The sequence below is a fragment of the Erithacus rubecula genome, assembly GCF_903797595.1.
Source record: "Erithacus rubecula genome assembly, chromosome: 8".
Lineage (NCBI taxonomy): Eukaryota > Metazoa > Chordata > Aves > Passeriformes > Muscicapidae > Erithacus > Erithacus rubecula.
In genome coordinates this window covers 15,005,199-15,032,550 of record NC_136659.1, presented here as the reverse complement: position 1 = coordinate 15,032,550, position 27,352 = coordinate 15,005,199, and the positions used below count along the sequence as shown (strand labels likewise).

The window sequence follows — 27,352 nt, the reverse complement described above, 5'->3', positions numbered from 1 at the left end:
GTACCTACAGTGGAGTAGGCTATACCCACCTAGGACCTGTAAAAAGGCAGAGCACTCCCGCATGCCAGCATCATTTTTGATCTGACAGATGTACTTTCCAACATCAGTTCCCTCTGCACTGGCAATCTCAAGAGTTGCAATGTTGTCCATAAACCACATTTGAACATTTTCACTCTCCCTAATAACTTCACCCTTATCCTTGAGCCAGACAACAGAAATTGGTGGGGATCCTTCCACTACTGCCTGCAGGGCTGTTGGCTCCCCGATGAAGATTGCAGTGTCACTCAGCTTCTTGGCAAACCGTGGAGGTTCTGATAGCAAAAACAAGGAGGCAGAGGACAGTTAATCATACATGCTTAGTTGTAAGAGTGGCAGCCAAGAGATCAAGAAAAGAGGGCAGTGATGTTGATCCTCTAGCATACAAACCTTTGAATTTCACTGGGCAGGTGCAAGTGTCGCTTCCCACCTCATTCATAGCTTTGCATTGGTATTCTCCAGTATCTTGAGATTCCAAATTGAGAATATGAAGACTGGCTACGGAGTGCTTTGCTGTCACCTTGAACTTCTTGCTGCTCCTGACCTGCCTCCGGTCCTTGAACCAAGCCACCTCAAAGGGTGGGGTCCCTGCTATCTCACACTGCAGGATAACATCTGAGCCTTTAAGAGTGTCCACAGGGCTTGGCACCTTGCTAAAAACAGGCGGTTCTATAAAAAAAGAATCACATCATAATGTGTGAGCTTTCTTCTCTGGGTGGGTTTCTGGATAGTAGCAGGAAGCAACATATTCAGGAAGGGAGCCTACGCTTATATCATAAACACATATTTAGCTTTTAAATATGTGGCCTCACGTCTAAAAAAATCCCAGAACTCTAAGAGTCGAAAGGGCAGAAAATGTGATACTTTTGCACCTGTTTGGAAACAATGCTAAGTGTTCTTCCCCCAAAGCCACTCTCCCTGCTTTCTAAGGTCACATTCCATCTTACATTCCATCTTTCTTCCCTGCTCTTTCTAGTCAGGAAAGCTACAGTCAGTGAAGCTCAGCTACACAGCCTCCTCTTCCATCTTAAATTTCATTCCTGTCAGTCTCATGGTGTATAAAAAGGAGACAGAGGAATGGCTGAAAAATATTTCCAGCTCCCTCACCATGGCTGGTGTTCCAGCTAGTCCATGCGTCTGTTGTGATCTGAAAAGCATGCCTTGCTCAGCGTGCAACTGACTTAAATGGGGAGATGAGGGAATGACTGCACAGTACTGAACACCCACCACTGTTTCCTGCCTGATCTCTGCTGCTTAAACACAGCAGCACTGAAATGCAAGAGCAGCTGCAGAGACACTGGCCCAGCAGCCAGCAGCTGCTGCAGCAGCAGTGGGATGTGCAGCCAGGAGCAGTCGTGGCAGCCAGGGATTCTGGCAGATGCAGAGCCATGTGCTGACCTTTCACTGTGACTGAAGTGCTGCAGCTGGCTGTGCCTGCAGAGTTGTGGGCTTCGCAGATGTAATCCCCAGCATCTGCAGCACTGGCACCCAAGATGGTCAGCGTTGCCACGGAGTCTACAAAGGACATGTGCAGCCTGTCGCTTGCCTGGAGCGCCTGCTCATTCTTGTACCACACGGTTCTGATCTCTGGTGTGCCACTGATTTTACACTCAAGCTGAACTGTGTCCCCCTGCTTCACGAACCGCAACGCTTCAGGCTTCTTGATGAACTTGGGAGGTTCTGCAGAACAGAATAAGTATGTAGAGAAGTACAACATACCTGTTTGCCACGTGAAATCTACAGTGCTGAGCAAGAGTTCTGGGAGGCACAAGAGTAGTACAGCACAAAAATAAAATTGTTACACAAGTTGTGTGCATCCCCAAACAGAGTTTCCTCTCAAGGAAATACAGAAGATGAAGAAAAGAAGGTAAAGACAACAATTAAAACTATGTTCTACCAGCTTTAGACCCTGCTGCATCAGACAGTTGAAGCTGTAAAAGATACACAAAGAATGGTTACTCCACCGAATGGAAATTTTGCTGTTACCTTTGAGTGGTAACAAGTAACAGAGTTTCCACACCACCATGAAAGATTTGACAAGCCTTCATCCCTGGGAGCAACAGAACCACGGTAGGGATCATTTTACTTGCTTACACATCTTTAAAGTATATTTGTGCATGAAGAAATTGATTAATAGTCTAGATTAAATAAAAAATTAAGAACTCCAACTAAAATCTTTAGCAAATTTGAAAGAGTCACCTAAGCAGGCCAACAAATGCAAGGTAGAGCTGTATTTACTAACCATTTTCCATATAGCAATTGCTATGAGTGACTACCACAGTGACTATAATTTAACTATTAAAATAAAAAGCAGTGTGAGTGCAATTCTCCATACAAGCAGGTTCACACAGGTGCCTTTTTTCGTGAAGATTTTGCAGGCACTAAAGACTCCTGCAGTGACACAGTATGATGGGAGGTGGTCATTACATGATTAATGTCTGCAGTCTGGAAAGCTACTTTCTATATATTTCTAAGGTAGAAATAGCGGAAGATCAAAGACAAAGAGATCTCTTTACCCCCCCCAAAAAAGCAAATGTACAAACAAAGGTGACTTAATACCTTTGACACTGAGTTGGGCTGAGCAGAAGTCTTTCCCAGCTTCATTACTAGCTTGGCAAGTATACTGCCCAGAGTCTCCTTTACCCACTCTGAGCACTCGAAGGTGAGCTGTGTTGGCTGTGAATGTAATATTGAAATTTCCTCCAGTTCGGATCTCCCGACCATCCTTGGACCACGTTATGTGTATAGGCTGGGCTCCCGTAACATGACATTCAAAATCAGCACTTTCTCCAAAAGGCACATCAATAGATTCTGGTTTGATGTCGAAGACGGGTGCTTGCTTGGGTTCTAGAAACACAAGGAAACCATGTAATGCTCACACCTCAGATAAAAGCTAATCCAACACACAGATACCATATCATGCATGAAATAAGAGAGAGGAGCCTGTGATCCAAGTAAAAGTCTTATAAGCCAACACACCTGCCACTGTGAGCCGAGCACTTGAGGTGGCAGTGCCCACAGAATTGGTGGCTGTGCAGGAGTACTGCCCAGTGTGATTCATCTCAGTTCGCACCAGTTGCAGCACTGCAACGTTATCTACAAAGGATGTGTGCACATTGTGGTCATCCTTGAGCAGCACACCATCTTTGTGCCAAGTGACAGTAATGGGCTCTGAGCCATTGAGCCGACACATAAGCTTAAGGGGCAAACCAGCAGGGTGCTCGATGTCCTTTAATTTCCTTGCAAAGGAAGGTGGTTGTTTGCGTTCTGGAAAAAAGCAAGTAAAGGATAAATACATTCTAGGAAGCAACTTTTTTATAATTTTGAAAGAGAAAAAGCAATTTAGCAAGTTAATATAAAATCATCACCTTGGACTGTTAAGAGAGCCTTTGTAGACGCAGTTCCTACACTGTTTTCTGCCTTGCAGATATATTCTCCACTGTCGTTGCTAGCCACTTTGTTGAAAATAAGTGTAGCAACATTGTCTTTAAAGAACACTTTATACTCAGGAGTAGACCTGAGTTTTGTATCACCTTTGTACCAAGATACAGTAATTTCAGGTGTTCCAGCAACGTGGCATTGCAATGTTGTGTAAGACCCAACTGACACCTCAAGAGGTTCCAAGTGTGTAACAAAGTAGGGAGGTTCTAAAAAAAGAGAAGCAATTAGTCAGGCTTATTGTGTGCCAGGTTTTGAAAATCATACACTTGAAAAAAGGCAAGGAAAAGAAGCAATGGGAGCACACACCTAGGGTAGAGACTACAGCCTCACAAACATCTCTTCCTGCCTCATTTTCTAGATGGCAAGTGTATTCTCCTGCATCTTCTTTGGTGCTATCAAGTATTTCCAGGATGCAGGATTTCTCTGTGGTGGTGATGCTACACTTCTGAGATTGTGTGATGGTGTGGCCATTCTTCTTCCATGTCACAGAGATGGGCAGGCTGCCTGTGTAAGTGCCCTCTAGGATGATGGGCTTGCCAGGCTCCACATACTGATCACTCAGTTTCTTCACAAAGACAGCTGGCTCTAACAAAAGGTAAGTCACAAATGTTGAGCACCACGTGCCAAAAGGAGAGAAGGAAGCAATAATTTAAGGTAAATGAAGAGACATCATCTTTACAAACCTTTTACTGTAAGGTGTGTTGTACAATTTGCCCTGCCAGCATCATTAGTCACTAGACAAGTGTACTCTCCGCTTTGGGGAGGAGTTACATCAAATAACTCAAGCTCCACAACGGACTCCTCTAAGTAGATATTGCATTTGTCCCCTGGCACAAGTTCATTGGCCCCTCTAAACCAGTTAACCTTAAAAGGAGGGGTTCCTCTGACAACACATGTGAAAGTGATGCTTGTGCCTGGCAATACATCCAGAGGCTCTGGGGTCCTCTCAAAAGAAGGTGGCTCTAAATAAACAAAAGAAAAGAGAGATAAGACAAATTGCTTCAACATAGCTCTGGTATTTCCACACACCGACTGAAGATAAAGAGCAAAATCTTTATTTTTCTGTCAATAATTCCCCCAAGAATATTTACAAAAGACTGCAGATAATTTGAAGAGAGAAAGAGAAAAGAGTAGCTCAGTGAGCTCCCTGACCACCATATACCCACCTTGCACAGTCAATACAGCGCTGCATTCATCTGAGCCAGCTGTGTTGGTAGCTTTGCAGGTGTAAGTGCCAGTATCTGAGTGGCTCAGTGAATTAACTTCTAAAACACATAGGTTATCTGAAAAGGACATTTGATGTTTTTCTCCACTGACTAGCTTAACTCCATTTTGGAACCAGGCAACAGAAATAGGAGGTGAACCTGACACTTTACATTCCAGCAGTGCTGAGGAACCCAGAACACAAGGGGTTTCCTTTAGTTTTCTTGTGAAAGAAGGAGGAATGATTCGGTCTGCATAAGAAAACATAATAAATCCATGGTTAGAGAGAAAATTAATGAAGGAATGGAAGAAAGGACAGAGAATATGGCTGAACAAAAGTTTTTATAAAAGGTAGAAGACAAGATACCCAACCAACCTAATACATCAACTGATGCTGTACAACTGCTTTTCCCCACGTCATTTTGCACAGCAAAAGTGTACAATCCACCATCTTCCTTTTCTGCATCCATAATTTTAAGTGTAGATACATTATTGACGAAAGTGATCCTGTATTTTTGGCTGCTGGTCAGTTCTTTGCCATCCTTGAACCACCCAGTGGAAAGCTGTGGTGTGCCTGCTACTTTGCATTCCAAAGTACAGGCATCTCCTATTGTAACTTTCATTGGCTCTGCTTTCTCTGTAATGACTGCAGGCTCTGGAAGGAAACATGGGTAACGTGTATGGTTAAAACAGGGTTTGATTAGTATTATCTGTAAGTATTATAGTATTATGAGATGGGGTTTACACATTTGACACTAAGGAAATTTTGATTTGTTGGGGTGTGGAGTTTTTTACAGCTGCTTTTCCATCCTTTCTATTATGCCAAACTGCAATTTCAGATGCTTTCCAAAATCAGGTAAAAACATTTTAAAATATTTAAAATAATTTTAAAGCATATTTTCATTTAAAATATAGAATAATTTAATCTCCCTCTCTGAACAGGCATGAGCAGGAAATGAAATAAATATGGAGTGGTGCCTTTCAACCCTATTGCTGGACAACTGGAAACATGGAACCTGACTCCTGCTTGATGGGGAGAGAAGAATTCTCTATTTTGTTTGTATACAGCTGATACTAAATAGCCAAGTTTCTAACTTTAAAAAGAAACTTCCATGGATTTGTGCTTTTTACCCACCTAGAATAGTTATGGTAGCCATACATTCACGGCTTCCAGCATCATTTCTGATCTGACAGGTGTATTTTCCAGCACTGCTTGTCTCTGTGCGCACAAACTGCAAAGTTGCAATATTTTCCATAAATGTGATCTTCGTGTTCTCACTTTCTCTGATAACTTCCTCTTTGTCTTTAAGCCACTGCACAGAAATTGGCTGGGAGCCCTCCACTCTTGCTTGTAACTCTACTGGTTCACCAACTACAACAGTCACGCTGTTTATTTTAGTCAAGAATTTTGGTGGTTCTGAAGAAGAAACACGCAGTTATAGTAAATACTCACAGTGTTTCTGCAAAGAAGAGCAGTGCAGCGCCCTTGGGAGCACTGCAGAAGAAGCATGTACCAGTACTTTACCTTTCAGTTTCACAGTGCAAATACAGGTGTCACTTCCTACGTCGTTCTGTGCTTTGCACTGATATTCGCCGACATCTGCAGCTTCGACATTAAGAATGCGAACGCTCGTGTGGTAGTTTTTGGCTGTGACCTTGTACTTCTTACTACTGCGAATTTGTCTCCTGTCTTTGTACCAGGCAACATCAAATGGAGGTGTTCCTGAAATCTCACATTCCAGGCTAACCTCAGATCCTTTTACAATGTCTACTGGAGAAGGCTTTCTGCTAAAGACGGGAGGTTCTAACAAGGGAAGAAAGGAACATTTAGAAAGTAGCCTGAAGCTCTTTAATTGACAAAGAGTCTGCAGATACCAGCTTCTGGAAAACAGGACTGCTGAGAACATCTACAGGATGTGCAAGACTTCCCTCATTTTCTGGGTACAATATGAAATGAGCCTGCACAAAGGTGAGCATTAAGAGCCCTAAGCTCCCCTTCAGAAAAGGTAAAAAGAGGGGTGACCTTTGGCAGAGAGGGTACAGGTCTCGTTTAGCTGGTAGTTATCTCCCATACAGGGTGTAAAAATTACACTAGTCAGTTTGTGTCTGCTCTTTCTCTTGTATTTTAGCTCCTTGATATAGCAATTCTCACTACAAACTGTCTTGGATATTAAAAAATATAGCATTGGGGAAAAACTAGCTTAGGACTCATCTGCATCACCTCTCTTGTTTAGACATGAGCAGAGAAGATGAGGGGGCGTCAAGAAATAAACATGGCATGAAGAACAGGGCAGTCCTGAAATAAATTAACTTCATGTTCCTGTGTATTTCTAAGGGATATGACCACCGGGGAGAAATGGGATGCAGTTGGAGGACAAGAGGATAGCTAACCTTTCACTGTGACTTTGGTGCTGCAGCTGGCCTTGCCGGCAGGGTTGTGAGCTTCACAGATGTAGTCACCACTCTCGTCAGTACTGAGATGATTCATTTCAAGCACGGCCACAGAGTCAATGAATGATGTCCGGAATTTTTCACTGGCAACAATTTCATGGTCATTTCTGAACCATACTACTTTCATCTCTGGAGATCCACTTACTTTGCACTCAAGCCGGGCTGAGTCACCCTGCTTGACTACTTTGGCTGCCTCTAGCTTCTTAGCAAACTTGGGGGGTTCTAAAAAACCAGAAAAAGTGGGGTCAGGATTGTCTGAATTAATGCTGGAGAGAAAATAGGTGGGAAAAGAGTCAAACAGTGGGTTGCAAACACAGGGTAGGGAATTCACTTGGCAGTGTATCAAAGATCACCAAGGTGGGCTTGACAAAAAGGAAAGAGAAGAAGGAGACAAAAAGATAACAACACAACAAGAAAGAGGGCACACCTGTTACCATCAGTGTAGTAGTGCAAGAGTCACTGCCAACGTCATTTGAAACGTGGCAAGTGTAGTGCCCACTCCTAGAAGAATCCACTGAATAGAGGGTTAAGAACCCAGTTGAACCTTCAATCCCAATGAAACAAGTTGGACCAGATACAAGTTCTAAGTCTTCTTTGAACCACTTTACTGTAAAAGGTGGTGTTCCTTTCAGTGTGGCCTTAAACTCCACTGTGGAATCTGGTATGGCTTGCTGACTTTCAGGTTTTACTAAGAAGCTTGGTGGCTCTGCAGTTTTTAAGAAAAAGACAGAGTTACATGTCTAAGAATTAAGAAAATTAGTGATGCAAGCATGGAGACCAAGATTTCGGCAAGTATTAAGATATATAAGAGTGTTATGTTAGCATAAGATTTAAGGTATTTTTCCCAGCATTTATCATAGATAAGAAGCAGTAAAAGAGTTTCAAACCTTTCACAGTCAGGACAGCACTGCAAGAATCGTTTCCAGCAACATTAGAGACACTGCATGTGTAATTTGCACTGTCTGCCAGCTCTAGGTTAGCAATCTCGAGTGACATGGTGTTCTCATGGCACAGGCTTCTATATTTTGCACTGTCAGTTATCTCTTTTCCATCCTTAAACCATTTTGCAACCATGGGGAGTGACCCAGAGGCTTTGCACTCCATTTGGATAGAAGATCCCAGAATGGTATCCTTTTTGGTTAGCTTTTTGATAAATACAGGAGGAATTGATTGATCTGCCCAACACAAAAAATAGCAAAAACACTGGTTAACTTCTTGCTTATCTTTCACGGAGATTATTTTTCATTCCCTCCCTGATGCATGGGCAATACAAACCTAGCACAGTCAGAACAGCTTCACAGGTGCTACTTCCGAAGTCATTTTCAACCTTAAAACTGTATGTACCACTATCCTCCTTTGATACAGGTTCAATCCTGAAACTGGCCACATTGTTTTCAAAGCTCATTGTGTAGTATCTACTGGGCAGGAGCTGCTTGCCATCTTTGTACCATCTTATTCGGAGCTCTGGTGTCCCAGCCACAGTACACTCCAAAGTCACAGGGTCTTTTTCAGTGACTTTAAGGGATTTAGCCTTTTCTACGATCTGTGCAGGCTCTGAGATACAAAGAGTATAAAAATTACATCAGTTATCTACATAGATAGGGAACCGACTTTCCAAGTACTCATCAAGGTCACACCTTGTACACACCTTGTACAAAAAGCAAAGCAAAGCACTTTTCCACGCCAGATTCATTCTTTGCCTGACAGGTATATCTCCCTCTGTGGCTGAGGTCAACATTAGCGAGCTTCAGCGTTGCCACGCCTTTCTCAAAGGTAATATGGTGGTGCTCATCATCTTCTATTATTTTCTCATCTTTTATCCATGACACAGATAGGGGTTGAGCACCTGCTACGACGCACTGAAAGAATGCATCGCCTTTCAAAATGCTGGTGACATTCTCCAGCTTCTTGACAAAGGATGGTGGCTCTGTGGCGTGAGTTTTGTTTGTTGTTTGGAAGAGAAGTCATGGAAAGGGAAGAGAAGAAAAAAAGATCATATAAAGTAATCCCAGTTGCTACACTTTAGCTGGGGCATATAATGTTTGAGGTGTGCTTCCTAGAGGACTGACCTTTCAAGCGGAGTCTTGTGCTGCAAGAACAGCTCCCACCTTCATTTGATATAATACATTGATATTCACCAACATCTGAGACGTCACAGTTAGTCACATTAAGAGTAAATACTGATTCTTTGGTGGAGATGGCGTATTTCTTGCTGCTGAACATCTCCTTATTGTTCTTCAGCCACTTCACCTCAAATGGAGGGGTACCAGTCACCTCACACTCTAGTGTGGCCTCTGAACCCTTTACTACCTCGGTGGGACGCAACTCCCGAACAAAGGTTGGAGGCTCTATAAAGAAGAATTAAGGGAAAGTAGATAGTAACCTTAAATAGTTTTGAGGAGAGAGGAAGTACCTCCTACTTCCTCACCCCAGATTTGTGACAGAGATGACAAGATGTTCAAAACCAACCTTTCACTTTCAGCTCGACGCTGCAGCTCTCACTACCTGCATCATTGTGGGCTTCACAAACATAAATCCCACTATCTGCCACTCTGGCTTGAGTGACTCTCAAAGTGGCTAAACCATCTATGAAGGAGATGCTGTATTTCGCTTGGTCAGTCACTTCATTCCCATCCAGGTACCATGTAATGTGGATCTCTGGTGTGCCTACTACCTGGCACTCAAAAGTGGTGGACTGTCCTTCACGCAGTGCTACTACAGAAGTTGGCATCTGAATAAATCTGGGGGGCTCTAGAAGATGGACAGAGAAGTTGAGGTTTTATAATATTCAAGGTAGGAATGAAAAACCCCAGAATTTAAAGAAAAACAAAAAGGCTAAAAGGCTTTCTCCCCCTCCCATCAAAACTGCCCAGAAAAATCAAAACCAAAAATCCAAAACCAGAAGATTGGGTTGCACACCTTTTACAAACAGAGTTGCTTTGCAGGTTGCAGTGCCCACATCATTGCTTATCTGACAAGTGTAGTTCCCAGAGTCAGATGTCCTAGCTGAGAAGAGCTCCAGAACACTAGAAGTGTCGTCCTTCCAGACAGATCGACTGGCTCCAGACAGGAGCTCCTGGCTGTCTTTAAACCACTTTATCTGCAGAGGAGTAGACCCTTTCACCAGCGCTTTGAACTGAACCCTAGCATTGGGCACAACCTCTTGAGATTGGGGTTTTTCCACAAAATATGGCGGTTCTATAACACGCAAAAAGGAAGAAAGGGGATTACTCTGAGATGGAGAAATCTAAAATTATAAATGAGAGACCTAACACAAGACAAAGTAGGAACTCAAACCTTTGACTGTTAGGAACCCGCTGCATTGGTTGCTTCCTGCTTTATTTGTTGCTTCACAAGTGTAAGAGCCACTGTCTGTGCCTTCCAGTTTATTTATTTCCAGAAATGCAGTATTGTCATGAAAAGAGTATTTGTGCTTTTCACTTGCTGTTATTTCTTGGCCATCCTTGTACCACTGGATACTTATAGGATGCGAACCAGACACTATGCACTCCAGGTGGACAAAAGACCCCTTAATGCTGTCCATTTTCTTGAGTTTTTTGGTGAATTTAGGTGGAATAATGAGATCTAACCAAGACAGAGTAAAAAGACAAAATATAAAATTCAACCATGATTGTGGGAGATGTCAGCTCAGGAGAACTGATTTTATATCCAAAAGTGATTATAAGAGAGAGCCCATACACACCTAGGACATTAATACTGGCAGAACAGCTACTGCTCCCAACGTCATTTTGAACCTCAAAGATGTATTCTCCACTATCTTTCTTGTCTGCATAAAGCACCTTTAAGACCGAGACGGTATCTGTAACACTGATCTTATATTTTGGGCCCAATGTCAGTTCCTTGCCGTCTTTGAACCATTTGGCTGTAATAGGTTTTGTTCCTGAAAATTTGCACTGCAAGGTTGCTGGGTCTCCCTCAGTCACATCTATTGACACAGCCTTGTCCACAACTGTAGCAGGTTCTGTTGTAAACAAGGAGATAGAGTGTTAAGTGCATCTGCCAAAAATCGCAAGGGAACTATCTCAGATCATTGCCAGCCCTCAGGATAAGACCAACCTTTGACAGTCAGCAGAGCAGAACACCTCTGAATTCCTGCCTCGTTTTTAGCCTGACAGAAATATTTCCCATCATGTTTCAGCTCAATAGATCTCACCATAAGAGTGGCAACATTGTTCACAAAGGTCATTTTGATATTGTTGTCTTCAATCACTTCATCATTGTCTTTCAACCAGGACACAGTGATGGGCAAGGTACCTTTAATAGCAGCCTGAAACACAACTGTTCCCCCTCGAAGGGAGCTAATATTTTCTATCTTCTTCAGAAACTGCGGAGGCTCTGGCAGGAAGAAAGTGACTTTGTAAGTACAAGTCTGGTCTGTAACAGTGTGGCATGGAAACCACACTGAGTTAAGGGCATGCTAGTGGTGTTCTGCATCTTGCACTAACCTTTCAGGGTGACCTCTGAGCGGCAGAGGCAGCTCCCAACATCGTTTGTTACTCTACACTGATACTCGCCAACATCAGAAGCATCACACCTGAACACATGGAGGCTAATCAAAGATTTCTCAATGCTTATTCTGTGCTTCTTACTGCTCCGCACGGGTTTATCATCTTTCACCCAAAACACTTCAAAGGGAGGTGTGCCAAGCACCTCACACTCCAAAACCACATCAGAATCCTTCAAGACTTCCATGGATTGAAACTCCTTGCTAAAATAAGGTGACTCTACAGTGCAAAAAAAGAAAGTGCAATTTGCATTAATCATACTTTTGAAGCCGGTACCATTGTACTGAGTTTAAAGATACAAACTGTGTGGCTGGATATCACACACACCTTTGACTGTAACAACACTACTGCAGATATCTTTTCCAGCGTCATTTTTGGCTTCGCAAATGTATTCCCCACTGTCTTCAGTATCAACCTCTGAAATGTGGAGTATTGCCAAAGATTTGGTAAAAGATATCCTGTATTTGTCACTCTCCTTTAGCTCTCTATCGTCCTTAAACCATGTGATTTTAATCTCAGGAGTACCAGTGACTTCACAGGTCAGCTCAGCATATCCACCTTTCTTTACCAGATGAGCCGGCTCTAGCTTCTCCTTGAAGGCAGCAGGTTCTGTGGATTTAAGAAGAGCGTTCAGGACAAAGAACATGGGAAAGAGTGCTGCTGTGTCCAGCAGCTAGAATTTGAAATAAGAGTAAGAACGCAAACCTTTCACAAATAAGTTTGCACTGCATGTTACTGAACCAGCTACATTGGAGACTTTGCAGGTGTATTTTCCAGAGTCAGTTGGTTTGACTGCATAAAGCTCCAAGTAACTTGCTAATGCTTCTGTCATAATGTAGCAGGCTCCTCCTGTCACCAGCTCAGTATCACCTTTAAACCATTTCACTGTCAGTGGTGTTGTGCCTTTAAACATTCCTTTGAAATGTACAGTTGATGCAGGCAATACATCTTGAGACTCTGGTTTTACAGTGAAGCTGGGTGGCTCTGGATTGCGTTGAAAGGAAAAAATTGTCAAGAGTAAGAGAAGGCTTGTATTTTGGGAAAGAAAAGTATTATGACAAGGTAAGCAAAATTCCAAGAAAAGTGAAACAAATTGCCAAACCTTTTATAAACAAAGTGCTACTGCTCTCTTTGCTACCAGCAGAGTTTGTGGCTCTGCAAATGTAGACCCCAGCGTCACTGGCATCTAGGTGTTTTATTTCCAAAGATGCTGAGCCTTCTGCAAAGTGTACTGTGTACTTGGCACTTGAAGTGATCTCAGTATCCTGCTTAAACCATGAGACAGTCATTGGAAGAGAGCCTGAAATTTTGCAGTCCAGGCGGCACGAGGCACTAATGATGCTGTCAACATTCTTCAGTGGCTTAGTAAAGAAGGGAGGGAGAGTGCGATCTGTTGAGAGTGAAAAAAATGACAGAAAGGAACACATGAGCAAAACAGGAGTGCTGTTCTGCTTCTGGCTCTGTTGGGCACAGAGCAGAGCAACAGGCCTCTTTGCAAAGAGGCAGTACCAACCTAGCACAGTGAAGCTGGTAGTACAAGAGCTGATTCCCACATCATTGGATATCTCAAAGGTGTATTCACCACTGTCCTGCATTTCAGTGGCATAAAACTTGAGCTGTGCAATGTTATTTTTGAAGCTGATCCTATATTTTTTGCTGGCAGGTAGTGGCTTTCCATCTTTGAACCATTTGGTTTTTAGCTCTGGAGTGCCTGTGACAGTGTACTCCAAAATAGCTGGTTCCCCAGCTGTAACCTGGATCATTTCAGCTTTTTCAATTATTTTGGCAGGCTCTACAACAGAATTAAACAACTGGTGTTAAGGACAAAAGGAAATTTCTTCTCTCAGGTGGGAGACTGCGGGGATCACAGCACTTCTCCACTGACCTTTCACTGCTAGTTCACCAAAGCAGGACTGACTTCCTGCATCATTCTCGGCCACGCAGGTGTACTTGCCACCAGAGCTCAGCTGGACTCCAGTAATTTGCAGTGTTGCTAGACCATGATCAAATGTCACTCTCACATTGTTATCATCTTTAATAATGTCTTTGCCCTTCATCCATGTCACAGAAATAGGCTCTGACCCTTTCACCACGGCCTGTAATGTAACACTATCTCCAGCCAGAGCTGTCACATTTTCAATTTTCTTAACAAAAGACGGTGGTTCTAGTTCAAAGAAGAGAGACAAGAAAAAAATACTCATCTACTATTATATCACCACATAAGATCTGGTACTTAAAGACAGTTTTGTAAGACAGTGTGTGCAGTGCATGTCACAACTCAGCAAAAGAGCAGGCAAGTTGGAGAACTACCTTCTCCAGCCGGGAGCTAATGGCCCATTAATCTCAATGTTCTTCAAAGTCACAGGTTTGATGCCAGATAAGACTCAAGACACACACAGAATTTTAAGAGAAGAAGATACTCTTTTTCCCCAGTCTCCCCAGCCTCCCACAAATCCAAAGAAAAGACATATTATGAAATAAGAGGTTTTTGCCAATCCCTTCAGTAAGAGGAGTTTCCTCTCTCCCACTGACCTTTCAAGATGTATGTGGCACTGCACATGCACTTCCCGACTTCATTCGCTATCACACACTCGTATTCACCGACATCTGCACTATTAAATGAGGACACCTCCAAAGAAATAACAGCCTTCTGAGAGGTCAACCTGTATTTTTTACTACTGCGAATCTGCTTCTTGTCTTTGTACCAGCTAATCTCAAAGGGTCCAGTGCCAGCAACCTCACACTGAAGAATGGGGTTTGTTCCCTTCACTAGCTCTGCAGGTTCAAGTGTTCGGATGAAAGATGGAGGCTCTATAAAAGCAGTAAGAAAGAATTAGTCAACTGCACCAAAAAGAAAAAAAAAAGAAAAAAAAAAAAAAGGAAGACAGGTTTTTCTCAAGAATGTGACTGGCAGCAGCAAGAAGGACAGACCTTTGACAACCACTTCACTGGTGCAACTGTCACTTCCAACCTCGTTGACAGCTTCACATGAGTAGGTCCCAGAGTCATCGACTTTCATTTCCAAAATATCTAACACAGCCACAGAATTGACAAAGGACATCCTGTGCGTGTTACTTTCATGGATTTCCTTATTGTTCTTGAACCAAGTAACCTGGATTTCAGGGGACCCTTTGATTTTGCATTGAAGGCGTGCAGAGTCGCCTGGGGTCAATAAATAAGATGGATCGACCTTCTTCACAAAGGATGGTGGTTCTGAAAATGGGAAGAAAAGGGAAGAGAGAGGAGGAGATGGTAAAAAAGGGAAGACAGGGAAGAGGAAAGAGGGCGGAAAGGAAAAAGGAAAAGGGAGAAGAAAAAAAGCTGAAATACAAAGCTTTGAAAGATTGCTTCCCAGAGCAAGAGCAAAATACAACTTCACAAGAGATCAGCATAATCTTTGCTGAGCTGCAGCTTCTGTGGTTTTGCCTTCCCTCTTCATCCATCTCTCCCCTGCAGGCAGGTGCAATTCTTGATTTTCTCCGGTGAAAGAAATATTGAAGTAACACATGGTGCACCGTAAGGCAGCAGGGGAAAAGACTTCATGTGGAACGGACCAAGTGGCAGGTCTGATATGAATTCACAGTATAATTTCAGCCCAAAGAAGTCTTTCACCTGTGAAAGAAGAAACGGGGAACCAAGAAGACAAAAGGTAAAGGGGGCATAGAGCTATCTTACCTCTGACTGTGACGCTGGCAGAAGAGGAGCTGCTTCCTGCCTCATTTGAAGCAGTACACACATAGTGGCCTGAGTCCTTGAGCTTAGCCAGAGGAATCTCAAGTGAGGCTATTTTGTCTTCAAAGTAAATCTTATAATCCTTGCCTGGAGGGATTTTGTTTCCATCCTTTGTCCACCCTACAGTTACTTTCCTGTCTTCATCTACCTGACATTCAAGGCGTATTTTTTTATTAACTGCTGACTGTACTGACTGCAAATCTTTAATGAAGTGGGGCTTGTCTATAATGACCATTTCAGTCTGGCAAATATCAGCCCCAAACTTGTTGGAAGCTTTGCAAGTGTAAACCCCTCTGTCACTAGCGGTAAGAAGGGAAATTTCTAAAACATGTTTGTTTTCCACTTTGGAGATCTTATGGTGGTCTGAAGGTGAAATAGTTGTTCCATCTTTCTGCCAGGTGATGTCGATGACTGGAGTACCCGAAACAGTACACAGGAACTTGGCACTTTTGCCAACAAAAGTAGTGATAGGTTCAGGTCTGGTAAGAAATGTTGGTGGAAATGCCTCTGCAAAACAAAGGGGTTCAATGTTATCAAGAGGTGAGAAACAGACCCACATTCGCCAGGGACAGAGAGCAAGAGAGGCCAGCTTGTCACTGGACACTCTTAAACAAAAGAAAACAGCAGTGAAGGAGATAAGAGGTGTTAAAGATGATAAATTTTGGGCTTTGGTTTTGTACTTTTTCAGTCTATGATTTGCTCCAGAACTTGAAGGCATTTTGAATCTCTGGAGCAATATACAAATTAAAGGAAAACAAACAAAAAGCCAGAAATTCCTCCCCCAAGACTGAGATGTTTGCACAGCGTTCTCTCAAGATGAGCAAGTTTACACGCATTTCACTGTTCATGCACATTTTTCTAGTCTCTAGCACCTAGCACTTAGCAAAGATCACATAAGGACTCCTCCCAGAAAGAGAAAAGTCAGAGTAAAAAAAGTCACCATGCAAGAAACACCCAAAAGATGGTGGGGATTTTCTTTTGCTGTATAGCTCTCAACAGACAAAAAGTTTGCAAATTGAACCCTTTTAAACCTTGTTTTGTTTAAGAAGATCTATTTCCCCGGTCACAGAGTTCCCCTTTGGCCACGGCACAAAGATGCTCAGGTATGCAGATCTGCACAACCTGCGTCGCAAGTATAGTTGCAGGATAAATTTAGGGTGCTAGAATAATCACACAGTGACTATTACACCAAGAAATCAGATTTAAAAGTGTTTCTTGCAGTTTGGAAGTTAAATAAACTTTCTTCAAGAACGTATTCTCAAAGCAATCCCATGCTGTGTCTTCTGCTCTCTTTCCCCCTCCCCCCTTTCTTTTCCTCTGAAATTTTTTCACACTGATTCCCTTCTCTTCATACAGAAAGCACCTAAAAGCAGCATTCTCAAAAGTTATTCCTATTCCATGCTTGTACCTGCCAGGATGCCAAAAGGTAGGTATGGATTATGTCTTATAATGGCAACCAAGAGCCCTACCATTAACATGTGCAAGTGTAGCCATGAAAGTGTTACAATGCACCAAGATATTTTATGGGAAAAGGAAAAATGTTTGAAAGCCTGTACTTACCAGTTACTGTTAAAACAGCTGTAGAGCTTACACTGCCATGCTGGTTGGAAGCCTTACAGCTATATTCCCCACAGTCAACAACTTGAGGCCTCGGGATCTCCAGTGTGGAGAGGTAGTTGGAGGTGTGAATGGAGTATTTGTCCCCATCGTATATCTCTCGTCCGGCTTTGTACCACTGGAACTTGACATTGGGAGCCATCTCTACCTCACAGGTAAACTTGGCCACATGATTTACAGCCACTTCCAAGGGTTCAAGCCTTCTCCTCAGGATTGGTGCAACTGAAATTAGAAGCAGAAAGTTACTCAAAACCCTGCCTGCTGACATTCTGGAATTAAGTGATTGACTGACTGAAAAAGAAAAAACCCAAAAAGGTGACAAACTTGCAATTAACATAAAGTGACTGTAAAGAAAATATCTGTAAGAAATGAAAGCAGTACTAGACTCAGTAGACAGACAGTCTTACAGTGCATAATGACATCAGGAAACAGTGGTGATGCTGGAAAAACAAAGTGAAATAGCAATACACAATAGCAATAGAATATAAAAATATAGTAACCTATCCTGGAGTTGTGAGAAATTATGCTGTGAAGGAGAAATGGTGGTGAATTTGTGCAATCACTCTAAGGAGTGAGAGAGGGTGCAACAGTGAGAAAAAGAGCAGGTCCACTTCTCAGGCAAGAGTAGGAGAAATGGTTGGAATTGAGGTACAGCTTTGTCCTGACCATGCTAGTGCAATAAAACAACAAAGTTCCTGACCAAAGACTGGGGTAATGGAAGTGAGAGGCCTTGCAATGTGGTAAAAGGAGACCCTCAGTCCCGAGAGAAAGGGGGCCCTCTGATTAGTGGCATGATGGTATTACTACATATATATTACTACATATCTCTGCCCAAAGATACACATAGTAGGGGAGGTTCATTAGTAGAGCAGTGCATTGAAAAGATTACTTTATCCCCATAATCCAACCTCTTTTAACAACTGTGAGTTTTGCTGCTGTTGCTCTTTTTCCAGCTTGATTCAGTGCCTCACAGGTGTGCTGTCCTTGGAGAATCTCCCTGCACACTTTGCTTATTACTAGTGTGTATGTGTGATCTTGCAAACACTTGAATTTGTTGCCTGAAGTGACCAGTTTACCCTCAAAGTACCAATTCACCTCTCTGACATTTGTTATGACAGACAGCAGCCTAGCACTCTCCTCTTCCTCCACAACAGTGTTAACTAGTTTGCTGTGTATGATGGGATAACTTTCTTTGCCCAGCTCATGCTCTTGTTTTCCAGCTCTAGTTTCCAGACCCTCTCTGCCCTCTTCCTCACACTTTTCTTCCCTTTTCTCTTTTCTTTTCAGTATTTCTGTGGGTATCTCAGTAAGAACATCTGCAGGACCACATCAGCAGTGGCTATAGCTGCACCTACATCATTGATTTGATCATGCTCAGTCACAGTGTTGATTACTTGTGCAGACAAAGGGTGTTACAGTGATTTTTCTGCCTCCATAGTTCTCTCAGCCTGCTGGGGATCCAGCTCAAAGATTTCATCACAGGATTTTCCTGAAGGAAGTGGACTAACAGAGAATGGCAATGCTTTGGATTTTTCACCAGTCAGGGGATATTTATCTTCACAAAGAAAGGAATAAAAAACTGCCTTCAAGACTGTGGTCTGGTCAGCTGTCTGAATGTTGACTTTTCCCAAGGAGACTTGGATTTCTACGGGAGTGCATCCTCCTGTGGTCACAATATATGTGCACAAGGTATGTGTACTCTCCTTGGTGATGTTTATTGCCTGTACTTTAACATCTTCCTTCTCAGCCAACCATTCTGAAAACAAGAGGTTTTTCCCACTTACCACTGCAGCTTTTAGAGCATTTCTGATTTGAGACTTTAAGTCTAAGCTGCAGCTCTTGGGAACCAGAGCAGTGAGCTCACTGTCTTCATTGAAGACTTGGATTGCCAGGAGCTCCTGAGAGTACATGGTTTCATGGGGTTGTCTCTCTGCCCTCTGCCACTGATCAGCATGCTCTTCCTCCATAGACTGGTTTTTTTTTTAGCAGCAAGTGAAATCTCACAGCCTGTGCCTCATGTATCGTTGCAGCAAAATCCTCCTTTGCTGTTTCCAGGAAAGATGTTCTCCAAGGGGACAGCTTGGCCCCCAGTGAAGACCAATTCAGAGAGAAATCTGGGTTCAGCCTTCAGCTCACCTTGTGCCATCTAAAAGCCCTCAAAGATCTGAATATGGTCATCATCCATGGCATGGCTCTCAGTGGTGCTTGACACCTGTAGAAGGGTTTGGGAAGTCTCTCTCTTCAGAGCAGCCAGTTGCTCTGCTGCCTTGAAGATGATTTGCTCTTTGGGCATGAGCATCTGTGCAGATACAGTCCCAAGGCAGCCTGGCAGCTGTGTCTCCATCACTGCTGCAGGCACCATGCCCTGGGGGCCAGCAGGGAGGGTTTCCAGAGGCTCTGCCAAAAGCCCGCTGCTCTCTTGTATTGTTGCTACCTGGGTGAGCATCTCTTCAACACTCTGTGCTGCCAGACAGGTTGGTGACTGGCCAGGCAAGACATCCTCCCTGGGCAGCATGTACACTGCCTGGCTCATCTGGGGCTGAAGCAGGGTTGGAGGCTCCCTCATGGGCTCAAGACTGAGTGCTTCTTCTATTGCAGGAACCTCAGCAGCCTCCTGTTAGGAAAGGGGGCTCTGGTCCTCAGCCACCGCGGGGTGCTGCAAGGCTGGGCTCTACCCGCACACAGCACGCTCCTCGGGCAGCACAAGGAGCCCAGCAGAGCACGAGGCCTCACCCAGGGCACTCAGAGCCCTGCAGGTGCAGAGCCCAGAGTCCTGCTGCTGGCAGCGCCACAGTCCGAGAGCCCGAGCCGCCGGGGCGGTGAGCGATGGAGCGGCACAGGGGCTGCCGGCTGCCCTTGGGCCGCAGCGCGCTGTGCGCACAGCGGGAACTCAGGCACACGGGGCACGGAGCCCGGCGCGCAGCTCTCTCACCGCCCTGCTCACCGCCAGCCAACACTAACGAACAGTCCACGCTCGGGGTTAGCTTCCTGCTCCTGGAAAACCGCTGGATTTTGGGTGTGGGGCTGCCAGCAACCGTAACAGAGAGTCTAGCTACATCTCCCTGCCAGACCTCAACCTCTGAGACCTGTTTCAGGAAAACAGGGGCTTTGCCCTCTTCCTCAACTTTCATCTTTGCTTTGCTTAAATAAACCGGTTTCTCAGGCTCAAATTCAAGTGTTTTTTTCTCTATCAGGCAACTGAAGGCTGCTGCTGCAGCCTTCATTTCTTCCTTCCTCAGAAGAGGCAATAAGAGACCTAGTGATGTCTGTGTGGAAAAAAACTGTTTAGTTTTCCTAGAATATTTAGAAGAACACTTGCAGATAGCAATACACAGTGTTAGGGCAACTGTTTTTCTATAGCTGGAGGCTTTCTCAATACTAAGCAGCAGCTAGCAATGAGCAGAAGATCTCTGTTGTCCCCTTGCTGTCACACCTGCGAAATGAGTAAGACATGAATAACAACATGCTGTGCTGTCAGGTTGCTTAAGAATGTCCTATCTTGATCAGGATGGGTGTGTCTTTAAACCTGACATCGCAGTATGGGTTAGGCATATCCCTCCAGTGTGCACTGCGAAAGTAACAAGCAACATTGATGCATTTCACAGATATGATTAAAGTGCAATGTGTCATACGTATTTGTATGTCCACCTGTACAAACAAGTACAGCAGAATAGTGCAAAGACCCTTATGCAATTTAAAACACCAACAAAAAAAGCAGAATGCCACAAGTAGAATTGAATCCCCCTCTCCCCAAACCAACCAACAAATCCACAATCTTTTCAGCACACTAGCCTTTCTTCTGATGCATAGTTCATCTCTTTAAACTCTATCTTTTGTCTAGCACACCAAAAGATTACCTCTACCTTACCAACTTTGTCCTAGTTTGTCATTAGACCCTTAAATTTACAGCATCATTATTACAAACACCACAAGTTTAAACTCTTGATTTAATATAATTGATTTAAATCTCTGCTTTTGAACTCCTCACTGTCAAGATGTGGCATATTAAAATTCCCATAACATTAGAGAAAAAGAGAACAGACTTTTAAGATTTTTTGTTTTCTTGCCTTTGTGAATTATAGATATATGTGTTGGAAAACTTTAGTTCCAATAGTAGTTTAAAAATGAGAAGAAGCAGAGATTAAGAACATCTCTGCAGATGTTTGACAATAGAAAAATCAGTGAAATATGGAATTTACAGGAATGGAACAATTAATGAAAAGCATGATGCAAGAAAAACCTTTGGAAGTCAAATACAGTTGTCCTCACTGAGTCAAGTTTGCTCTGTCAAGACCCAGAGTATTTGATGCTGGAAAGATATAAAAGTTTTAAAAAAAGAATAAAAGTGTGAGTGGATTAATGTCTCTAGACACTGTAATGGTGAACCTTGATAAGCTTCTCAATTACAGTGTCTTCAATTTTAAAACTTACTGAGAGATAAGAATTTTTGCTTCACTTCAACAACAAATATAAAAAAGAACAGATTCTGTTACCCAATTCTTTTTTGTTGGTTTTAGCAATTATTAGTCTTGCCACAAATGCCATAATACAAATGACATAGCACAGTGCATGCAATGATTAACTGCAGAGAGGAAATGCTTATGCAGAAAAAAAGATTACAGCAGTCTTTCAGCATTACTTACCAACCTTGTTAAAACAGTAACAATTTGAGAATGGGTGGCAGAATTGGGCCAATAAAATTAAAAAAAAAAAAAAAATTGCAGAGTGAAACCCATGTTAACATGGGAGAATTCTTTATACACAGGAGTGCGGCAAAAATTAATGCACTCTGTGTGTTCCTGGATATTTATGAGAGAAGAACTACATAGATACTTTTTGATATTTTAGATATGTTTGCAAAATTAATAAAGTACCAGAAGCGATGGACTTAAATAATTTTGTATTTATTTCACAAATTAACCATACATGTTAACATTCAATACACATTGATGACAAACAGACATATTTAATTATTTTTTTAAGATACTTGTTTTGTAGAAATGGAGACAATATTAAACCTGAAAATAAAATTGTGAGCTTTTTGATTCCTATGAAAACACAAAATTCTGAAAAGAGATAGTCGAGCTATATCAGTTGTTCCAGACTAAGTTAATTCAAACCTAGGATTACTCCAGACTTAATAATTGTAGCTTAGTTGAATCAGGTGCTCCTGGCTAATGTACAAAACTTTAACCAAAACTTATAAATTTACATAAACCACAAACACCACTACATGGGTAGAGATAAAGATGCTTGGCCACATATTTCAGATGTGAATATGAACTTGGACCTGTGTGGCTTATGGCTCCAAAACTGAGTTACAGGACTCTTTCTGCTAAAAATATTCAGATTTACATGCAAAATAAACACACTTCACAACTGCACAGGACCTAATCAAAGGGCCCCTCATCTCTCTGACTTTGGAACTAAAAGATCCCTCATGTCACAGGTGACATAGAACATCAAACAATTCATGCCAACCTCCCTAAGGACCTCTGCTGTCTAAAGAATCAGTCAGTGCTACACAGCTACACAAGGAATGGATTAAGGGCACAACATGGAGGAATTCTTTCCCAGCACAACATGGGGTCAGACAGTCATGCTTCTCTTTCCTACCACCACTACCTGTCAGAAAGCACAATTACCTCTGCCTTTTAACACACAAATCTTAAATATTTTATCAAGAGGTTATGACTGAAGACACTCAAGTGACACATTTGCATTAGCCTAAACACTTCAGTCATTTTGCCTGGGTACAGGGTCTACTCCTGACTTTATATCAGGCAACATGATTGGGAACAGGAAATCTTTTGAACAAAAATTACTGTCCCAGGTGAGTGATGGGGTAGTCTTAGAAGATAACAGATTTTTTCAGACATGGTGGTCTCACTGTGAGGACACACCAAACTCAGAAATAAGAAATTGTATGAACATAACCAAACATACTATAGGAACAGTTTTATTCTTAAAATCACTCTGCTTAAAGCTGTTTGCAAGGCAACTGACAGAATTTGTAAATAACTGGAAGAATCTCATTAACAGGTAAACAAAGTAAAACTAATTTTCAATTAGGGATCTTGAACTCAAGATCTTACCTTGACATACTGGTGACTGGAAAGCTGCTTTATGCATTAGGGAGTCATTTAGTTTCTGAGAAACATTAATAACTTTCCTCCATTGAACAGGTTTTCTTAATCAATTTATCATTGTTTATATAAGCTAGATTTAATTTTCATTTAATTAAGTCACTACTCTGATACCTCTTAAATGTTACTATTAGTTTAAATATAAAAATATACATTCACATTGAGAACATTAATGTAAAAATCTCCTGTGCTGAGAAAATGCCACACATAACAACTGAATATATTCCCCTTATTTCTGGTCATCCTGATACATAGCACAATCAACTGTTCTTAATAATAGAAAAAGAGAGAAAGAAAAAAGGAATATATAGAGATGTAGTTCTAATGTGAAACAAGAATACTGCATAAAAATACCTTACTTTTTTACTATTATGCATATTGAATGAATGGCACTGGAATACAGGGACAATCAAAATTATTTCAATGCATTTACAGTAACATAATTAATTTGGTATTATTCTGCTCCCTTTCCACTTTCCCTGTAACTCCTAAAAATACAGTACAAAATATGCTTTCATGTTTATTACTTGGTAATAGAGAAGAAAATCCTGTCCAGTTTCTACTAATGCAAAGTTTTCATTTTTTCTTCCCATTGCCCTGTTCTTTGCTGAAGCATAATACCATTGACTTTAAAAGGCATTTAATTCCATGAGCCAGTAGAAAGAGGCCCATAGATGAAAGAATTTTGCAGTGATAGAAACCATAAACAGGATTTGAATCATGTTCTGACACAACATTGTGAGAAGGGAGAATCCCAATTTAAGGAGTTTTTTAACAGAACTATACCCAAACTAAACAGCAAGCATAAGTTAGGTCTCCATACCTCTAGGTTACAAGAAAAAGGTGGTGTCTACATTTTCAGGGATTTCTAGCCCACATAAAACAATAGTGATTGCACTGTTACAAACACACAGGTATATGTACATTATACAGAAAAAAATAAAATAGTCCTATGCAGATGACTGTCAATTAAAACATCCTTACAAGAATGAGCAAGGAGCGTAGAAGGAGTCTGAAATATCCCTCAGTGCAGAAAGTGTGCACAAAATCTATGCATGGATCAAATTTCACTTAAATTCCCCAAAGAATGCAAATCTAAGTGAAACACAAATATGCCCAGAGAGTGGTTTTCACCCTTAAAGAGAGGAAAACAATGCCCCTAAAATGAGTGCTGCATTTTTACCTGCAGTGAACAACATCATAAAAACACTTAGTATTTCAAGACAGACTCTGAAATAAATTATGGAAATTTAGTATAATGTTAACACAGCACAAGTCTCAGCAGTTCCTGCCCTGTTCGTAGCTACACATTTATACTGCCCACTGTCACTTTGTATCAGGTTTTCAATGGTAAGACTCTGCAAGCCATTCTGCTCTTCCTGTGCACAGTACCTATCCCCTTCCAACAGCACCCCATCCTTGTACCAGCGGACACTTGGATGGGGGGAGCCAGTCACAAGACACTGGAAGCACACTGAGGCACCCACAAACGTACTGTAGTCAGAAATGAGCCTCACAAACCTGGGAGGAGCTTCTGTCACCTGGAAATCAAAGCTGCAGCTCTCCGAATCCTCTGCCCTAAACTCAACCCGTTCCTCTTCGGATGGCTCCGCAAACACATCAAAACTAATGTTGACACACTTCTCCCCTTCCACCTCCTGCTCTTGTTGAGTCACTGCGAGCACTTGGATTGCTTTTTCTGAGTCATCTCTGTGCGGCTCAAACTCAAATTCCAGCTCTATTTCCGACTGGTCACCTGGGCTCACAGTCTTACTCAAAAGCAAGTCACGCTTCTGGGACCTGTGTGGTTCACAGCCTGTGACTGTCTCACTGCTCACTGCGTTTGCTTCCTGCTGAGCCACGACCACAAGGGAGCCTTTGCACGTTGCTTCTCCCAGCCTATTCATTGCCTGACAGTGATACAAGCCACTATCAGAAGGACCTACAGTTTGGATCTTCAGACTGTGAAGTCCCTCCTTCTGACTCACAACATACTTCCCTATGCCAGGTGTCACACACATGCCACCTCTGAACCACTGAACTACTGGGACAGGAGTACCCGTTACAACACACTCAAAAACTGCATCTGAGCCTTCTGTCGCCCTGATATCTGTAATGGGCACAGCGAAGCGTGGAGGCATTTCAGTCACTTGGAAATCGATTTTTATATCCTCATTCTCCCCTGCTGCCAAGCCCGCAGCTTGTTCTAGCAAGGCAAGTGGAAGTACATCTAGGGAAACCACCATGCTCTTCCTGTCTGGGCTAAACTCAGGACTGGTTATGATTTTGACCTGCTTCTCAAACTCTTTCACTTCATTTTCATCCAGCTCCACTTCCAGGAGGATTTCCTGTGGTGAAGGGGACCTCGAAGATGTGTTTTGCTCCATGTCAAAGTGTATAACGTGCTGGTGGGTGACAGGGGGTGGCAGTGCCAGTGACCGTCCATCTTCAGGCAAAATTTCCACCTCTGCAACACTTTTAGCTTCTCCAACAATGTTCACTGCATGGCACAGATACTGTCCTTCATCAGCTTTCTGGACATTAGTGATTTCCAGAATATATTTGTCTCCATCCTTCTCTGCTTGCACTCTCTCATTCAGCTCCAGCAGAGACTTATTATGATACCACTTCACTCCTGGCTTGGGCACACCCACCACCTCAACCACAAACAACAGTGTGCTGCCCTCATACAACCTCCTGCTGCTCAATGCCTTGAGGAATGCTGGGGGCACGTCCCTGCCTGACGGCTCCAGGGCTTCACAGGGGGTCATAAACCCGTTTGCCTGGGGCTGCTCTGGAGGCTGATGCCTCCTCTCACTGAGGGGGAGCGTGGTCAGGGCATCCACATACTCCCCAGTGGGTGTCCTGTAGCGTTCTGGCGGCGTGCTGTCCCCTGAAGCAGAGTAGGGTCCCTCAAAAGGTGTGAAATACCACTCTGAGGGTGTGTTGCATGTTGAACTCTCGGATGGTGTGGAGTAGTGCTCGGGGGCCATGCTGTACACTGAGCCCTCGGATGGTGTGGAGTAGCGCTCGGGTGGCGTGCTGTACCCTGAGCCCTCGGATGGTGTGGAGTAGCGCTCAGGAGTGCTGAGCGGAGTGTGGTAGGACGCTGATGAAGCAGTTTCAAAGATTTCCACGGAAGAGGGAGGTGTGTAGAAGCGGTCTGAATCAGGTGACTCCTCTCTGCTCCCACTCTCCAGCTCTATAGACATTTCTGACTCAGGAGAGAAGGGCCGGGCAAGTTCCTGATGGTTGTTGTAATAATCGTAAACCATGCTGAAGGTAACCTCCTCCACCTCCAGTGAAGTTATAGTTTCTTGCTGCTCCTTTTGGACTGTGCCTCTGAGAGTTGGAGTTTCATATCTCCCAGTGGATCTTAAATAATTGGCCAGGGACGAATCAGGCTCCAGCTCTGAGATTTGAACAGCACTGGGCTCTGGACCTGCAGAAGTATCCTCCCACATTTCTTCTCCATCCAGGCTATTCTCAGAGGCTTCCTCAGTGAGAGTCCTCTTCTTGTCCCAAGACTCCTTCCTTTGCTCCTCCTGTGCCACAGGACGATCCATTACTAACCCAAGTATGAATTTCCCAAAAGAGAAGCCCTTGGCTGTGTTTGGTTCCTGTTGGATGTCTCTGAACATCTCCTTGGGGGAATCTGTGCTTTCCATCTCACAGGTCAAGCTGCTTATTCCTGGCTCAAAGACCTTTTCTGTTCCAGAACCATCATCTTCCTCAGCCTGATGCCCAGCCTGGGGTTTCTTTTCATGTGCAGCTTTTTTCAAGTCCATAATGAAGCTGTCACTCTGGGAGTCTGTCGTCTCCAGCCGTTCCCCACTCTCCCACACATGTGTTTCCTGAACTCCTCTTTGGAAACCTGGTGTGGGCTCCACTACAACTTCATTAATTTTCTCCTGAAGTGAGTCCTCCCCACAGACTCTCATCTTTGACTCCTGAAGTTCTTCAGCAGAATGTCCCTCTTCAGCAGATATCCTGACACTGCCAAGGTCCCCATTAGGAGTTTGCAAATCAGCTGTGGTGATTTCTCTTGGCTGTTCCTCTTCCTGAGCATCAACCTCCTCCTGCTGCATCCTGTAGCTCTGACGCAGCTCCTCACTCAGAGACATCTCTTCCTCCAGTACATCACGTTGGTGCACAGGGGAGATGCTGCCAGTGATGACCTCCCCACTTTCCAGTGCTGTG

The 27,352-nt window shown here is 43.1% G+C and overlaps 1 protein-coding gene across 1 annotated transcript in view; it reads right to left on the bottom strand.

The window, feature by feature from the left end:
- TTN (titin) overlaps positions 1–27,352 on the bottom strand; it is a 238,044-nt gene that overhangs the window by 166,451 nt on the left and 44,241 nt on the right. The window contains exons 44-58 of the mRNA XM_079310285.1: positions 16,950–17,228; positions 15,333–15,896; positions 7,072–7,353; positions 6,206–6,484; positions 5,816–6,097; positions 5,057–5,335; positions 4,644–4,931; positions 4,161–4,439; positions 3,784–4,062; positions 3,405–3,683; positions 3,016–3,303; positions 2,596–2,883; positions 1,435–1,716; positions 427–705; positions 30–311 (exon numbers count right to left, since the gene is read on the bottom strand). Coding sequence (XP_079166411.1) covers positions 30–311; positions 427–705; positions 1,435–1,716; positions 2,596–2,883; positions 3,016–3,303; positions 3,405–3,683; positions 3,784–4,062; positions 4,161–4,439; positions 4,644–4,931; positions 5,057–5,335; positions 5,816–6,097; positions 6,206–6,484; positions 7,072–7,353; positions 15,333–15,896; positions 16,950–17,228 — 4,509 coding nt within the window. The remainder of the gene's footprint in view (positions 1–29; positions 312–426; positions 706–1,434; positions 1,717–2,595; positions 2,884–3,015; positions 3,304–3,404; positions 3,684–3,783; positions 4,063–4,160; positions 4,440–4,643; positions 4,932–5,056; positions 5,336–5,815; positions 6,098–6,205; positions 6,485–7,071; positions 7,354–15,332; positions 15,897–16,949; positions 17,229–27,352) is intronic.